The 19189-nt window shown below is 33.1% G+C and overlaps 1 protein-coding gene across 1 annotated transcript; it reads right to left on the bottom strand.

Annotated features, from left to right (window-relative positions):
* Positions 1–13253: 13253 nt before the first annotated feature.
* LOC112422726 (GDSL esterase/lipase 7) lies at positions 13254–17817 on the bottom strand. Its single transcript, XM_039827181.1, has 5 exons — positions 17523–17817; positions 17092–17213; positions 14621–14869; positions 13973–14225; positions 13254–13845 (listed from the first exon to the last, which is right to left on the bottom strand). Exons 1-5 carry the CDS (start codon positions 17764–17766, stop codon positions 13631–13633), a joined length of 1083 nt encoding a protein of 360 aa, XP_039683115.1. The 5' UTR covers positions 17767–17817; the 3' UTR covers positions 13254–13630.
* Positions 17818–19189: the final 1372 nt, after the last annotated feature.

The raw sequence follows: 19189 nt of genomic DNA, 5'->3' as shown, positions 1-19189 counted from the left end.
ATTAAAATAATGTAATTTTACTGAAGTACTATTATGAGTTTCCGAAAAGTCTCATCTTCGTTTTTTTTTTTTACCATGAAATATTTACTCATTAGATCCAAAGTACAATTTTGTTTTTGTTTTTTTATTGAAGGTAATGAGATCCTAAATACACTCGTTTACAAGTATTGGTGGGGAATGTCATGTAAGCTTAGCTCACTTGATAAGCGATAATACATATAAATGAAGGGGTTGGGGTTCGAACCCCGAACACCTCACTTATTCACATTTAAGGTGAATTTCTCTAGCCGCCAGGCTACTTGACAAAAAAAAATGTATAGGTGGGGAGATTTTAACGTATATGAGAGTATTAGAAGTACAATTTGAATCAAATTAGGGACAAAAAATGTTGTGAGTTCCGGTTGATAATCACACCAATGAAAAACAAAGAAGTGTGGAGCAAAGGAAGTGGTAATCAATGTGTAAAGTGTCTCCAAGCAACAACAACAAAAACAGACCTAATCTAGTGTAGAGCAACACCACAAGCATAAACAAAGAACAAAGATAAGCAATGAAAGAAGGAACAAACACACCAAAAGATTGTTGACCCAGTTCGGTCCAATATGACCTAATCTGGGGGAGAGAGCAGCTCTCCAATCCACTATGATGAAAGTGTTACAAAGAGTTACAAGAAAATAGCTTGCAAGCTTATACAAGAACAAGACCTAATTTCTACCCATTTGTGTTCCACTCTCTCTCAATAATGAACCCTAAAGAGAAGACACGGAAGGAAGCTTTTGATCCTTCCAATGGTGAAATCTCACTACCCAAGGTGTTTACAATGTTTCCCAACCCAAGAGATCCTTACTACAAAGACACTCAACCCTAAAGTTACCTCCTTTGTAATCCAAGTTTCTCTCTCTTCCAGCTCTCCTCCAAAATCTGCACAAAAACACTTATTTAGCAGTCTTCAGCTGATAAAATCGTGCCACGTTTTCCAAATCGTGCCACGATTGATACATACGACCAAAGGTACGACCAACCTTATCCTGAAAACTTAACCAGCAAGTTTGAAAATCGTGTCACGATTTCACAAAATCGTACCACGATTTGACACCCTGCAAACCAACTCACGACATTACAAAATTGTGTCACGATGCCACAATCGTGTCACAATTTCTCTATTCTTTTAAACCATAAATTTAAAGCCAAATTTCAACAAACAAAAAAAAATCAAAATCTTCCCCCAACTAATCTAACTTTTTGAAACCTTTTTTCAGTGTTCGTTATTGTGGTAGATCCCATTGACCACAGTAGCACTGGCTCCCTGTTGAGCTTTCCTCGACAGGAGAAATTTATAATATTGTCCGTAAATTGCTCAACAGGAGAAATTTATAATATTGTCCGTAAATTTTATTGTTTTAGGTACACCATTTTTTAAACCATACATCTACATTGTCTTAAAATTTATAAGTAGTGTCAAGCAGGCAGCTCAACTGGTTACTCTTGCTTTCAAGAATCAGAGCCCGGTTCGTTCGAGGTTAAGAAATAAGTGGTTGAACTTTGTTGAGTTTAATTCAAAATATCTGATTCATTATTTCCCATATCTTCCTAAAAGACAATCGTTGTGCATACAATAATATTGTTTCCATTGAAATCCAGAATAACTGTATTGTTTCATTGGACTTTATGCCTTCTTGTTTTTCAAATTTATTTAATGGTTAATATGTCTTTACCACGGTAATGTGGGCGAGTTCCGATTTACCTCCTGTAAAAATAAAAGTTTAGATTTCAATCCTATAATATGAAGATTCTTCACAAAACACCCCTATAATATTAAGATTCTCCACAAAACATCTTTGACCCCATTCAGACGCTGATGTGGCACGCCGCCATGTAATTATTTTTATTTTTATTTTTTTAAAACCTGACACATGTGTAATGGACGCTGACTGTATAATTTTTTTTATTTTTTATTTTTTTTAAAGGGTACACGTGACATTTGTGATTTAAAAAAAATAAAAAACAAAAAAAACATAAAAAATTAAATAACTTATGGAAAAATTAATAAAAATGAAAAATAAAAAAAATAACGAAAAAATTAATTAAAATAAAAAATATGATTAAACAAATTAAAAAAATTCTGGAAAATTTAATAAAATAAAAAATAATCTGAAAATTTTAATAAAAATGAAAAATAATCAAAAAAAATTGGAAAAATTAATAAAAATTTAAAAGTTCTAGAAAATTTTAAAAAATAATAAAAAAATCTGGAAAAAGTTAAAAATATGAGAGAAAAAAAAATTCAAAAAATTTATATTTCTGGAATTTAATATATTCCGAAATTCATGAATATAAAAGGAGGCAATGAACCATTGAAATTGTTGAAACTAAAATCCAACAAATCATCTCTAACGCCCACTTTCGTTTAATTGTTTAATTAATTGAGTTTAGGCGATTATATTACATTTATATAATATATGCATGATTTTGGTATGTTTGATGATTTGCGATGATTTAGATGATTTGATTGATAATGTGATAAGTTATGAGTTGAAGGTTTTGATAAGGATATGAGACTTATTTTATTGTTAAATAAAATAAATATTTGAAAATAATATAAAATATTTAGTTAAGGGTTGTTTTGAGATTTTAGAGAGTTTTGGGGGAGAAAGTGAGATAAGATAAGATATTAGGAAGAGATATAAATAGGGGAAGACCTAATTGTTAGAAAAACTGTTGTACGTGAAAACTTTTGGAAAAGGGAGAAAAAACTTAGAAGGGAGAAGATCAAAGAGAGAGCTGCAATTTCTTCATAACCAGGTAAGGGTGAGACTACTAACTCAGTAATGTTAATTGATTGTAATTCTGATGATTAGTTAGCAAGCTTTATGATTGAATTGGAGAAAACGAAAACTAGGTCAAATCCCTAGAATTGATGATCAAACGGTAGGAATTGGTTAAATTGATGTAGAAAGTGCTCCTAGACCTTAGATAATGTTTAGGACGAACTTTGGAATCAATGTTAGGCTTAGAACCATGTGAATCGTTGAATTTTTGTGAAAATAGCAAGTCTGGTCGTAACGACATTCATCACTCGCCATAGCGAGCTGTGAGTCTCGCCTCGCGAGTGATGAACATTCATCGCTCGCCTCGCGAACCCTTTTCCCTCGCCTCGCGAGTTGCACAATGCAGCTCGCCACAGTGAGCAACCTTACTCGCCATAGCGAGCTAGGGCAGAGAGCATGTAAGATTTTGCAATTTTGACTTTTTAGTTGGACCTTGAGTGCCATTGAGTGCCTGAACATACCTAGTAATGATTAGGAATGAATGTAGGATAAGATTGAACCTAGAACAACATTAGTTGGGAAGTTGGCTTGTACTCGCCATGGCGAGTAGATACTCTCGCCTCGCGAGCACTTTCAGATTGGAGTGCATTGAGTGTTTGTGCGATCTATGTCGCACGTTTTGATCAAGAGTGAACCCCTAATTGGTAATGAAACCTAATGATGACGTTTAATGCAATCTGTAAGGCCGTTTAAGATATGTTGTTATTAATTGAGTATGAGTTAATGTATTATGCATTATGTAAGATATGAATGAATAATTATGATGCTATTGAATTGCAATTGATATACTGATATCATCCGTTATTGTGACTTGACTATGTTGCTGCTGTTATTTAACTAAGTGCATAATGTCTATATATGATGAATAAGATGACGTTTAGCTCCAAATTATTGGATGCATATTGATATTGATAGAGTCCATGCATTAGCATTCATTGAGTTTAGTCCTCACCATGATAGGAGCTTTGTCCTCCGCACGATTATTAGGAGCTTTGTCCTCCGCACGTTTAAAGTATATTAATACTTATGATGACGATTGGTACCACATGCATATAAGGAGTCTAAGAGCATTGTCGCATTGTCGTGTCTAAGATGCTATGTTGTTGATGATGATTGAATATGTGATTACGTAATAATTGTTTATCAAATATGCAAAGTTGTTTAAGATTAATATGATGTTAATTATGATTCAAATTACTTTGATTAATATTATTTTGTTATGAAATCTCACCCCTTCTGTTTGAAAATGTTGCCCTTCGTATGGGTAACTTGCAGGTGATCGTGCTTAGTGTGCAGTTGCAGTCGTGAGTGGCCTTGCCTTCACTGTGTCGTCTAGGTCGCTCTGATACGTAATGGGATGGGGCTAAATGTTATGCATGCTTCGTTCTATTACGTGAATAATATGCTATTTGTGATATTGAACTAAACCTTTTGAGATTATATTGATGGGGCCTGCGTGCCAAAACGTTTTATGGATTATAATATAATTTCCGCTGCAATGTTTAAGTTATTTGGTTAAATTGTTATTTAACTGTTTTTGGATTGTGTTAAATGTGATATCCCGTTGTTTATGATGTTTACTCTGATAAATGTTTAGAAATTTTTATGTTGGGAAAACGGGGTGTTACATCATCGAATTGTACTTGTAAATGATTTTGGCAATGGTCCATTAAATTTTTTATGCGAAACATTCAAGATTTGCAAACTCGAAGATAGCTTTCCAAAACCATTTAGGAAATGAATCTGATATTCAAGCACACATTGGAAATTTAGGACCTAATGTGCATGATGATGCATAAAGTCTACTAACTATTTATTAAAATTGATGTCATATAAATTTACTATTTTACCCCTATAAGGGACAATTTAGTAATTATATAACTCCTTAACTTTGGTGAGTGCCACCTCATCTAAATTATTTTATTTTATATTTTTTTGTTTTTTATTTCTTTTTTATTATTTTCTTTTTTATTTTATATTTATTTTTATAAGAATAAAAATAAACCTAAATTCAGTTGTTTCTACATTATCGTTGTGGGAGATTAAGGTATCGTTTGACCCGGCTTTTTTCCAACTTCTCTACATTTTTAAGAAGTTAGGCCAAACGCAATATCAATTAAGTACTTAATAAAAAAAAATACTTTTTTGAATGCCTAAAATTGAAGGGAATGAGCTTTGGCCAAAAAGTTGTTGAAAGTTACTTTAAAAAACTACTTCTCGATAATTTATTTCACAAACACCTCTTTTCAACTCACGCTGAGAACATTTTCTTTTATTTTTTAATATTATATTTCAATAAAAAAAAATTTCCATTTAATTTTATTTTTTGAACCATTCCATTAAATTTTTTATGGAGGTTCCATTTAATTTTATTATCTTTTTTCAAAGGAATTTTATTATCTTTTTATCACTTATATATTTAATTTCAATATCGTTTAATCATCACAACCTCACAAATGTTTTTATTCACACTAAATGATACCAAATATTTTTATTTCCTTTCTTCAACCTCGCAAATATACACAAACACATTAATGTATAGAGTAATATTTTATGTCCGTCTGTCTGTTTTTTTTTTGTTATGCTAATGCATATAATTTTTTTTAGTGTTGCGTTGAGTGCTATATCACCGATTTTTTTTAGCTATTTTCCAATTTTTATATTTTTAAAAACTTTTAACTATTTTCCAATTTTTTTTTTTTTTTTTAACTATTTTCCAATTTTTTCTCCCAAATTCAGTTGTTACTACATCGCCGTTGTGGGAGATTAAGATACCGTTTGACCCGGTTGTTTTTCAACTTCTCTATATTTTTAAGGAGAAGTTAAGCCAAATACAAAATCAATTAGTACTTATTAAAAAAGGTACTTTTTTTTAATGCATAAAATTGAATGAAATGAGTTTTCGCCAAAAGTTATTGAATGTTACTTCACAAAACTACTTCTCGATAATTTTTTTTTTTGCTTTCGCACCGATTTTTGACCCACCTAAGGTGGGCGACTAATCCGGTTCGTGCGTTGTTCCTCCTCGGAATCAAACCCGATATTCCTCGGGTACGTCCTTGGAAGGAGTTCCTTGCCACTGGAGCCCAAGCAACTTGGTTTACTTCTCGACAATTTATTTCAGAAGCATCTCTTTTCAATTCACATTGGGAACCTATTCTTTTATTTTTTAATATTATATTTCAATATGTTTTTTTCTTCCATTTAATTTTTTTTTTAACCGTTCCATTTTATTTTGTTTAAGGATGTTCCTCTTAATTTTACTACCTTTTTTCAAAGGAATTTTATTATCTTTTTATCACTTATATATTTAATTTCAATATCGTTTAATTATCACAACCTCACAAATATTTTTATTCACGCTGTCATTTAATGATAGAAAATATTTTTATTTTCTTTCTTCAACCTCGCTAATATACACACACACACATTAACATTTAGAGTAATACTTTTTGTGTGTCGGTTTTTTTGTTACGCTAATGCGTATAATTCTTTTTGGCATTGCATAATACATATGATTATTTTTATAAATTTTTTTATTTTTATTTTGATTCAAAAAAGGTATAGATGCCTAAAAAATTATACTTATATATATATATATATATATATATATATATATATATATATTGAACCTTTATATTGTTGGTGTAAGCCCTAGAGGCCAATAATTTATGTTAAACTTATCTTATGTATGATGACTTTTATTATTGAATAATATATGATACTCTTTATTATATTTATAGTAATGTTAATAAAGTTCTTAGAATAGATAGTTCGTGTAATAATATATTAAGTGTGACTTAATCATGAGATTACATTATCATAAAGAACACTATTTTTAAATGTATCCGTAGTCAAGCTTTAATATAATTAGGATAATAATAAAGCGTCGAGATTATTATGTATGTAGACTGATGACTGCATCTCATGGGTTATAGATATGAGATATTAAGTCTATATGTAGGTATAAATATTAGGAGTAATATTTATACTGGATAGATCCACTGTGAGAATACTACATAGTACGTTATGAGATTGCCATAAGATATTCTCACAATTATAATAGTGTATATCGCTCTTAGACCTGAAACCACTATGATCCCTAGATGTGGACTCAAGTACTTTGTTGTCATTCTAATGTTGTCTGTAAAAGGATAACCATAACATTGGTTGATGGGTACTTGATGAATCATGTTGAGGGACATGAGTGTCCTAGATGGGATTTGTCCCTCCTCATAAACAGGAGATATATCTTTAGGCCTCTTGATGAAATATGACAGTAAAATTGCATGGTCATGCCGAACTAAGTCAGTATATTTTGAAATCAAGAAATATAAACATTGATCTATACAAGGGTGACAATATCTATGCATTGGGATCAATAAAGATATCGAGACAAAGGAGTAATTGTACACATAATTATTATCATGGAAAAAGTTTCGTCAGATCACTTGACATTCTTGTCACTTGGGTAGCAATGATGTGTTGCTAGATACCGCTCATTAGTATTAAATATTAGATTTAATATTATTGTCAACGTGACTAGATACTATAGGGTCACACACAAAGAACAGTCAAAAGAGAAATATAGAAGTATGACTTATATAAGGGTGCGTTTAGTAAATAACGCAAAGAACAGTCAAAAGAGAAATATAGAAGTATGACTTATATAAGGGTGCGTTTAGTAAATAACGTTAATTAGTTAGCATAATTACTAAACAAGTTATTGGGCTTACTGAAGCCCAATAGTGGCTTCTGACTTGCAGAGCACACAAGGAGTTCTATAAATAGAACCCTAGTGCTGAAGTTTGAGGTTGCACGTTTTTGAGAAACCTTGGCTCTCTGAAACTTCTGATTCCTTGGCTAGCACCGAGTTTTGGAGGAGCATTGTTCGTGTGGACTTGCTAGAGGCTTTGCTGCTTGCTGCTTGCTTTGTTGTGATCGTGATTCCAATTTCCAGCTTTCAGATTCCACACTTCGAGGTAACAATCGGATCACTGATTCATGTGTAATTCGTAATGATCCAAGGAAAGAAAATTGAAATTTTTATCCGCTGCTTATTCTGTTTTGAATTCGATTTTCCTTCAGTGGTAAGGTTTTGACACAATTTTTATTTTACCTTCTGGTATTGTAGTTGAAAAATTGATGCATGTTGGTTATTTTAGTTTTTGTGAGTAATCCTAAAGTTGTAACAGTTTTCATATTTAGTTAATTTTTTCCTATATCATTGAGTCATACGAAAGTTGATTGGTGAAAATTTGTTTTGGTCATATCATTGAGGTCAAGAAAGTTGATGATACAAAATTTTGTGCATTTAAGTTCACGTTGATTTCATGATACAAAAATTGATCACATAGAAATATGTTAGTTTCTTTCGATATGAGAATGAACAAAGGGAATAAAATTAAATGATGTAGTATTGTATTTTCATATAGGACTTTCAATGTCAAAGGATTAAAACTACATTAAGGATCTCAAAAATGATTTGGACATTTGAAAAATAGGTTTTGGAGTGCTGGATTCTTAGATTGTGACCGGTAGTAATGAGAATCAAAGGACTCCAAATCCTATTTTCCAAATGTCCAAATCATATTTGGTTTATTTGTTTTTGTATTTCTATTTTTATGTGTGGATTCTTGGATTGGACGTTAAGGTTGTTTTTGCTTCTGGTACAAAGGTGTAGAAGTATGACAAGTTAACTGACATTGTTACTCATGAATTTCGCTTTAAGTTATTTAAGAAAATTCAAGACGGAAAAATCAAAACTGACGTTTTATATTGTATAGTTATGTGCTTTAATTTATTTACGTGTTTTCTCCGATTATAATGTTCTTATAGATGTAATTTTTTTTAAGAAATCATTGTGGTTTTTCATGAGATTGTCATTTATGAACGACAACAATTTCTTAGGAAAATGCAGCTATTTTCCTTAATTTTCTCAATTCTCCTTTATAACAAAGATTTTTCTATTTTAATCCCTAAAAATTTTTTTTTTATTTTTAAGATACAGTAAAAGTGATTTATTTAGAATATTCATTAATTTGCTCATTTTTTTTAACAAATTTTTTACAATATACGTTATTCAACCCGTGCGAAGTACGGGTTTGTAACTAGTTTCTAGTTTGAAAGGTGGAACCCAATCCGAACTCAAGTTGAATGAAAGTGAATTTTGAGACACATCCAAACTTGTCAATTTAGATAAGTTTGTTAGATGTGTTTCATTAATGACGCACTTGAACTAAGTATGTTAAAATTAGTATTTTTTCCTTGTCAATATTTGAACATTGGATCTTTAACTCCCCAAATCCTTTAATTTTTCATTTTTCTTTTCTGTGACAAATTTATTTTCCCCTAGTTTTTTTTTCTTCATTTTTATATTGAATAAATATTTAGATTATAAAAAATTGTTAATAAGTATAATTCAAGACAAATTATATCACATACATACATAAGTATATTAGATTGAAATGATTTTATTAATTCAAGACAAATTTTATCCCATTAAAAAATTTTATTAGCTTTGAATTATTAGAGTGTGTTACATTCTTCAGAAGTTCAAAATTCAAACATAACATTAAACACAATTCTTCATATTTTTGGAGTGTCGGAATTTCAGAGCGTTAAACGGATGAGATTGGAACATTTCCACTCCATAATAAGTGTTGTCTCAAGTCATTAATTATCCTTCCCTACTACTCCATAATAATAGGCCTACTAATCGATCCCACTAATAAATCTTTTCATACACATCTATTATTGATGATGATTTTTCTTCTACTTTCCTCTCCTGGTTGTTTCTTTGATGCCATAATTCAAACTTCCTATTCAAACTTCCTAAATTGCTACTAATATCGTTATGTAATGACATATCAGAGATCTAATTTGCTTTATTTGTCATTAAACAAAAGCCTTGTTCAATAGTTGGGTGGTTTTGATCTGTCTATAAATATGAGCCTAGTTTATTCTCGGTTCTTCATTCCAATAAACCAAAAATCAAAAATATTTCAAAGGGAACAATAATGCTTTATTGTGGGTTGAATTTTCTCTTTTGTGTGGTGGGCATTCTATGCATCAAACTGTTATGTGCAGAAAGTTTTCATACCAATAAATGTGCAAGAGACAGAGAGGAGAGGTCTCCTCAAGTCTAAAGATGCTCTCATTTATGGTAACTTTTCATCATGGTTCACTTGGTCAGTTGATAGAGTTGAATCTTGAGGGTAATAATTTTGTTAGTGTTCCTTCTAGTCTGGAGAACCTTTCCAATTTGCAAACTCTTGACATTATATCTCTCCTATAATAAGTTGAGTGTGCCAATTCCAAATACAGTTGGCCATCTTTTTGGTCTTCAAAAGTTGTTTCTCTCATCAAATAAGTTGAACGGTGTCATTAATGAAACACATCTATCGAATTTATCTCAATTGATATCTTTTCATGTGTCTCAAAATTCACTTTCATTCAACTTGAGTTCAAATTGGTTTCCACCTTTCAAACTAGAAAGACTATATGCATCATCATGCACATTATATATAGGTCCTAAATTTCCAATATGAGGGTGGTGGGTGCGTGCGTGCATGCGTGTATGTGTGTGGGCTCAATTAGTTTGAGCTAGCTAAAGGATTAAGGGAGTTAAAGAGATAAACATCCAAGGTTTAAGAGAGAAAAAATACTAGCATAACAGCTAACACAATAACATTTGTCATTAAAAAAATTAATAGCTTTGAATTATTAGAGTGTGTTACATTCTTCCATTTTTCCTAGAAGTTCAAAATATAACAAAATTCAAACATAACATTAAACAAGACTTTTGACTTTTGTGATGGGCAAGATTTTTGTTTTTCTATAAGTTTTGAACTATTGTAGACTCTGTTACATACTTCAATTTCTCCTAGACAGGTAAATCACCCATTTATTGAACAATACTTTTGTGATGAGAAAGACTTTTATTTACTATAAGTTTTGAATTATTATAGAATGTGTTACATACTTCCATTTCTCCTAGACAGCTAAATCACCCATTTATTAAACAAGACTTTTGTTTTATGACAAATAAAGTAAATTTAAATTAACCAAGATAGTAGTATATGTCATTATATAATGATATTAGTTAGTAGCAATTTAGTAAGTTTGATTGACTTAAAACACCACTAAGAATAGGAAGCTTGAGTTATGGCTTTCGAAGAAACAACCAGGATAGTTATAAATGTGTAAGAAAAAATTTAAAAGATAAGAGAAAATTATTAGGAATTTAGACATAATTATTGTGCATCATTGTAAGACACTCAATACTTTTGGACCCCAATAACCGTTCACTTCAAAGGACATGTATAATGGCGGAGCTAGAAATTTTAGATTGTGGGGCAACAATATTCATATACTATAATATCAAAAACACTATTTTACCAACAATAAAACTACTTATTATTTGAGATTCTTCAAAGTAAAGGTAAAATAAGCACCTTCATATATATAATATTAAAATGAAGGAGAAATAATAATACTTTTACAAAATTACTCTGATCAAATATTAATGTATTTTTTTTTTTTATATATAAGGTTGTTGATGCAAAAATGCATCAACTATATATTAAAAAAAGAAACCAAAAAGAAAGGGGGACATAAAACCTTAACCTTTCAACCATTTACAAACCTGTAACAGGGAAAGCCTATCATATCCCTAATGTAATCAGCTCTAACTTGTAAGTGAATCTCATTCATCCATAAAATAGAATTACACGACATACCAATATTTGCTAATCTATCAGCACAACAATTACCTTCCCTAAAAATATGTGTGACCAAAAAATTCATCTGCCTTGATAGAGAAAGACAATTATCCCATCTAGTTCTGATTCTCCAGGGAACTAAAGAGATAGATTTGAAGGCCAGCATGACTAACATAGAATCAGTCTCTAACCAAAAATTAAACCAGCCTTTACTATGAGCAATCTCAATAGCCTGCATGGCTCCTGATAATTCAGCAAATAAAGAGGATCCTAAACCCAAGTTTTGAGCAAAACAACCTATACATTCAGCTTCGTTGTTTCTGAAGATACCACCACACGCAGCCTTCGATGGAATACCATCGGCTGCACCATCTGTGTTACATTTAATCCAGTCAAATATAGGTGGATGCCATAAGACTTCAATGATCTTTGGTGCCTTAGGTGGATGAATAGCAATATTAAAAGTTTTACGAATACTAAACTCAGTTATACTATTACAAGCAGCTTTGCTTGTATTGTTACCAGACAAAGAAACATTAGAAATAATCAAATTAATAGCAACTCTCCAGTGAATTTTCTTGTTTGAGAATCTTGATTGATTTCTCACAAACCAAATAACATGAAAGATATTGACAAGAATGGCTTGAATAACAACTTTACACTGTGGGGACCATCTTCCATTCGTCAATTGCCAAACATCCTCAAAAGTACTGTTGAATTGAAGCCTCCTATTGAGAACAGAAGCTAGCCAACTCCATAAATTAAAGGCAAAACTGCAATGAAAGAAAAGATGGGTGGCAGTTTCATGAGCCTTATAGCAACAACTACACATAGAGGCTAAAGACACTCCCCTCAAAGCAAGTCCATGCTACCAAAGATTTAGAGGGAGGAATGTCAGAAGACCAAATAGCTTTTGACCAATTAACCTTCTGAGATTGATAGGCTTTGAACACATAAGCTTCTTTAAGAGATAATTCACCATTATTAGTGTTTCCATATCCATCTATCAGAAGTCGGATGCATTGGAAGAGTTACTTTAGACACAAGACTAGCCAAAGTGGGAAAGTAAGCTAGCAGAAACTGTGGAACCTCCCATTTACCATTACGGATGAAATCACAAACCTTGGCAGAAAGGTGACCAGAGATTGTGGATCAAGATGAAGTTGATGGGATAAAGGTTCCCCACACCAGGAATCATTCCAAAAATTAACAAAAGCTCCATCACCAATTAACCAAGTGGAATTAGCACTAGAGATAGAAAGTTCAGACTTCATATTAATGTATTTACATATCCATAAATACAAAATGAAAGTTATCGACTTGAGAAAAATACAAGTATTAGTGTACAATAAAAAAAAGTAATTAAGATTGGATTGAAAATTGAAATGAGCATATAATTTCAAACAAACTTTTATTATAAATGAATCACTCATTGAATTAAAAATTGAAATGTTCATATCGTCACAGTTTTTTTCTTCTTTCTTTATCATTTTCTCTTGTAACCCAAAAAAAAAGGTATACTTTAAGGTTGCCAAAAATTACAGATAATAAGTGTATGGTTCGAGACTTGTGAATATACCACCTGCTCATAATAGGCATTTGACTGTATCACTCTTTGCAAACAAAAAGACACTAACAACCTGCACCAATTTCACTCAAGAAATATACAGATTTTTTTTTTAACATCAAAATTTATTAGATAGAATGGGGAAAAGTACAAAGAATAATTAACACATAAATCGGAAAAAGTACAAGGGGTACTCGGCTCAGACAAAATAAACACCCTATATTAAAGATTAAGGCAAAGAAGAGGCTTCAAAAACCATTCAAAATACATACAAGTCCCTCCATGAGACATCTTTGATATCATCAACTATCTTCCACATCTGAAGTCTTTGGAGAGAAGATAATCCTATTGCGCGCCTCCCATATTTTTCAAATATACGGAACTATAGCTGCTCTATAATCGTAGAGAAAGGAATCATTATTGGTCGAACCCCGTAAACAAAGATCATGCCTCGTTGTATTCCCATTATCGTTTCTTTTATTCCTTTGTTACTAGTCGGTGTTCTAACACAATTATATTTTGACAAGCTCTTGAATGCTGACCGGTGAGCATGAAGAGCTATTCCTGAAACATCGTGATGCTACGACTGAATATACAACTTCTGTAAGATGAAAAGCATCCCAAAAGATATGTTTACTTGGATTCATGCATGGTCTTAAGAAAGGGATACATGCTGAAGTTCCATGTTGCCAAGTAGTGCAACATGGATTCCTACCATCTATTAGACCTGCAATATTACACACAAGATTCGAAGGTTTGATCAAAGATGGGTCCAAAGTAAAACTTGCCAATGTTTTCTAACCAAACAATTTTCAATGAACATTATATAACTATTACATGTGTAGAGTTTTTACCGTATATGGATGGATTTTTATAGAGATCGATGATTATGGAGTATGATTGACCAAGAACAAAGGTAGAGCCTGGAAGACTGGATGTGAGATTTTTTAGCATTGCAGAGAGCTTTTCGTTGAAGTAAAGTGCCATTTTGTTTGCTTCTTCCATGCATTCACCTGTGTGTTCATGTGTCCTAGAAATTGCTGGTATGCACCCTATAGGTCCAATCTCAAACACTACTATCTTCCTAGCTCCCAACTCATACAATGTCTAGCAATTGTAATAATTTCAAGAAAAGGTGAAACATAATATGAAATAGACCATTTATGAAAATAAAAACTTTAATGCATATTGTTGTAGTCAGTCATTCACGCAATCACCACATTGGTAGTTGTTGAATCGAGATCAGACAAACTTAAATACCGATCTTGAAAATATGAATCATCCAATTTCGATCCAACGATCAATAGCATGCTGACTTCGTGAGTGTGTTGAATTGATTTCGGCAGCAAAGCCAAATTCCCAATTTTGCACCTTTAATGTTTAAAGTGAGGTTTTATGTTGCTAATTTGATTTTTTTCTAGCAGTGCTTTTAGAAAATATTAATGTGACCTAAAATAACCCCTAGTGCAATTTAAAACTTTTTATAAGACATTTGTTCTTACTTTAAGTTGCTGCGAAAAATTTTCTATGAGGTGTTCAGCAAAAGGCTTAGGTTGGTAGAACTTGCTACTGTCGTAAAACTGAGGTTGGAGAAAGTTGTTGATGTAATCATTGCTTCCAGCAGAAATTATAAATATAGATTTTTGTAGATGGTCAGATAACTCAGTTGGATATTTAACCTTGCTTGTCAAATCTCTCTTAATTTCCCTTCCAAATAAGTTTATTTGTTCGGTCAAAGTTATGCATTTTCCCTGCAAAATCGACAAACTAGTAACCAACCACTAACAAATTATGTAATTATCAACTAATTATATTTCACTTGGAAAGTACTTGTGTTGCACCTCATCCCCCATTTTTATGGTTTTTTTTAGCGGCAAAATTTATTTAAAACTCGATCTCTACACAAGACGAACAGAAACCTGTAGATCAAGACTACAAAGGCGTCGTATATAGGCGGAACACCTAAAATGAACATCAATAAAGACACGAATTACACACATCACCTACCTAAGACCTACCTTCAACACCCATGAACCCCACAACCACCAAAACCAATTTCACCGCCTAAAACATACTCCATCGCAAACAACCACTGAAAAACTAAATCCATAAGCACCCATCGCCGCTACTCACTCCAAAAAAACACCCCTCCAAATCAAACATCCTCTTCACCTCACCATGATTAAGCCACACCCAAAAATTTCTATTCCAACACTCCTTCGCCTTCCACCACCTCTCTACCCCTGATCCACCGAAGAAAAAACACCATAATAGGCCAAAGCAAACTTGAATCAAAGAATTGACAACCTCGATCTCGAATCAAAAACGAACAGCGTACTAGAATCCAGAGCACAAATCAGTAAGGCATATGATAGGATGGGTAGTAAGTAAACCGAAATCATGTCAGAAAAGGAAATAGTTCAGCTCAAAGTAGCACCCAAACACAAAGCAACCCAAACGCAACAAGAGCTAGCGACGACGGATATGGATCCAACACAAAGGCGATCAACAACAGAAACACAAAGAGTTCACCATTATCCACCTACACATCACCTCCCTACCTAAACAACGTCTACACCCCCTCTAAATCACCTTTTGTCCACCGCGTGTTCTGATAGATCTGAGTCCAAATTATCCACGACCACCCCATCCAGACCACACCGCTACCGCCACCATAAATCACCACTCAATCTAACACCTGCACTTCCTCCCCCAACCATCTCACAACACAACTATCACCACCACAACAAAACCAACGCCAACTATGATCATCCTGTGAGACACCACAACGTACCCATACATCACCACCACAAAATCACCAACACAACCATAAACCACGTAAATGGCCGGGGAAAAATCGCCAAAGAAAACATGACAAACCGACTCCTCAAAGACGACCCACCACAGCAGCAACCACCTTTCCCCACAATCTCCGCTACCATTGCCGACGACGACACTCACTCTCACCACTTCCTCACCATAACTCGAGACCTCCTCACCAGGACCACCCCACATCCCCTCCAACAAAACGTGAACATCACCATAAGGAAACATATCTATAACAGAATGTAGCAAAATAAAAATGAACACCGGACCGGAAATCACGACAACGGACAAAAAAATGACCCAGATGGGCTGAAGAAGGTGGTGCGGAGACATAGTCTCGTCGCATCACCACTACATGAAAAGGGGCCACATAAACAACACATAGGGGATGAAGAAACGCACCACAAATCACCTTGAAAACCACCGCAACTGCAATGGGGATTACAGATCTATGAAGAGCCTACAACGGCTAAGAATTGGAAAAAACCAAGCCGTTAGCGCAACCACCAGAAAAAAAAAAGAAAAAAAAATCAGAGCTCGCCATGAACACAGACTTCCGGCGAAATCACCGCCAAGAGAACAAGGACCGGAGGTGATGCGGATGGATGTTCCATCTTCGCACCACCAGCCACCATTATTTTTAGAATAGAAGGTATTTGAATTAGAAGGGTGGCAAAGATATGAAAGTTAGAGAGAGTTCAGATCGGGGTATTTTTAGAGAGAGAAAGTTTCAGGAATAGTACTAGTAAAGACTAGCATATTCCAGCTGTTGTTTGATTGTTTCTAGGGTTCACCCCCATTTTTATGGTTATAAATGAGTCTATGAGGTGTCAGTTTAGTTGTAAGAGCTTGACTTCATAATTTCAAGAGACGAAGTTCAAATCTCGTGTAAGACCCGACGACTAGATGGTGTTCACAAATATAAATCTAATGTACACCCGTTACAAGGTAGATGGTGTTCACAAGTATAAATTTTCTTTTATGGTTGTATTTTTCATTTTGATATCTAGTGAACATATAAAATATGGCTCAACGCCATTGTTTGTATAACAAACAAAAACAAGATATGAAGTAGGGAAATCGAAACAAAGAAAGAAAATCATTATATATGTTTCTAGCATTACAATAGGAAAACGAAAAATCTTACAAGAACATGTCCACTCTCTGGCAGAATTCCACATGATCCAGATGCATAGTTGACTCCAGATAATGACCCGAGACCTCCAAAACTCAAATAAGGAGGAGAATATGGCAATCCAAGATATTCAGCTAGTCATCATCATCAAAAGAAGAAAAAAAATTAATCAATAAAAATCACGAGTTCGAAATATATTAACAATATACTCATTTTTCATCCCACTTACGATATAGATTTTACTAAACAAAAGTAGTGTTTCTACAAAAAAAAAAAAAAAAAAAAAAAAAAAAAAAAAAAAAATTGATTTCGCTTCTCAAATTGAGATAAATTCACTTTAGAATACTACAAATAAAAAAATTTAAGCCTTAGGAAATTAGGTACCCAAAAAATTATCACATTACTTAATTTATACTCTAAAGCTAATAACAGAAATTAGGTACCCAAAAAATCGGCAACGGTTCTGCCATTGGAAAATCTTCCCGTTGGACCTCTAGGGAAATCAACTCCATAAGGTAAGAAATTTGCTCTCGCTAAAGTTGGAAGAAAATTATTATTGCCATTGTCTAATAGGGAGTCCCCAAAAACATATAATGCGGGTGCAAGGGGAAGGGTAAAGATTGGGGAGAGGAGGTTAAGGGAAAAGAATGAGAAAAACATAACAAAAATCATTTGTTTCATTGTCATTTTCAATAGATAATAAAACACTAGAAGGAAAAATTGGAAAGATGAGAGTATGTATCAATATATAAACTATTTCTCTCTTGCTCTACTTATAGAAGAGATCTTCAAAGGATGGTAACATAAGGCACATGAAATTTAGTTTGTATCATGTGAGGTTCATGCATACACATATGTATGCGTAAGTGTTGCATGTTTTTTTTAGCACAAAATAGTAAAATTCTCGTGCATTCGCATATTGAGGCGAGAATAATGTACACATTTCTGTTGTGTATATAGAATATGGTGCAGGGAAAGCAAACTAGTTGCGTGTTGTTGCTAGATATGAGTTGGTATGAAAGATAGGTACGACTTACTGGTTTGTAGCATTGGGTGCGTGAAGATATGGAAGGCTTCCGCAAAGTCTGTTTATTGTAAAAAGAATCATTAGTCGAGGTTTTACAATTGGATTGTGTGCCCATTGCAATTTTCGATATAGCAGGAAATCACGTTTCAATGGTGATGAAATCATGATCCATGTTGTGATGCAGTTGTGAAGACATTAAAAACTTTCATGGCTGGGAAGAAAATCATCTTTTCGGACAACTTTTTTAAAGCCTTGGGTCCAAGTTTCCTTAAGGTTTACACAATTATTAGCATTTATCATACACATAAATGACAGACATATACACGACAATATAGGTGCTCATAATCTTACCATTTAACAATGGTTTACACAGTTTTCGCCTACATCTTATTGAATAAAGGTGATCATTGTTGGATTGTGAGAGAAGCCTAAAACACTACATTTCACCTTAAGTTTCATTGTATGTGAAACTTCTTACTCACATAAGACACTTCAATATTTCCCCTATCAAGTATGAGTTCACCTATTCATCAAGTTTACTTCCTCTCAAGTGGTTTTCTTTCACATACACTCGCGTCTTAGTTGGCTTACATACATTATGACACATCACCTGACCACTACATTGTCAGGAAGATTTTCCACATCAGAAGTTACTCACTTTTGGTTAAACCATTGGCTCTGATACCACAATTGCATCACGATGAAACCGTGAAACACTAGAGAGTTCTCCATATTAGGCTAAGAGCAACTAGATAAGTGTTTTACACCACATCTTAAACTAAAACCTCAAGACATTAAGTATATGAATTCTCTTACTTATATATTCCATTGATGTGTTTATAGTGATACCATAAATCTTCACAAGCTTTATCTGGATTTTTATGCATTGTGCAAGGGTTTTCCTTAGTATGATTGGAACCAATTCATTCAAGTATTAACCTTTTTTAATGTTTAAATCTTTTTCTAGTTAACATGTCTCTCCCTGTACAACCACATGACAATTTACTTAATAGATAACATGGCAAACAATAAAATCACTCGTTGTTGTAGTACTCTATTTACCGATGAGATTGAGAATAGGCT

The sequence above is a fragment of the Medicago truncatula genome, chromosome 6 (genome assembly GCF_003473485.1).
Source record: "Medicago truncatula cultivar Jemalong A17 chromosome 6, MtrunA17r5.0-ANR, whole genome shotgun sequence".
NCBI lineage: Eukaryota > Viridiplantae > Streptophyta > Magnoliopsida > Fabales > Fabaceae > Medicago > Medicago truncatula.
The sequence above is the reverse complement of the archived record's forward strand: the minus strand, read 5'-3'. Positions and strand labels throughout refer to the sequence as shown.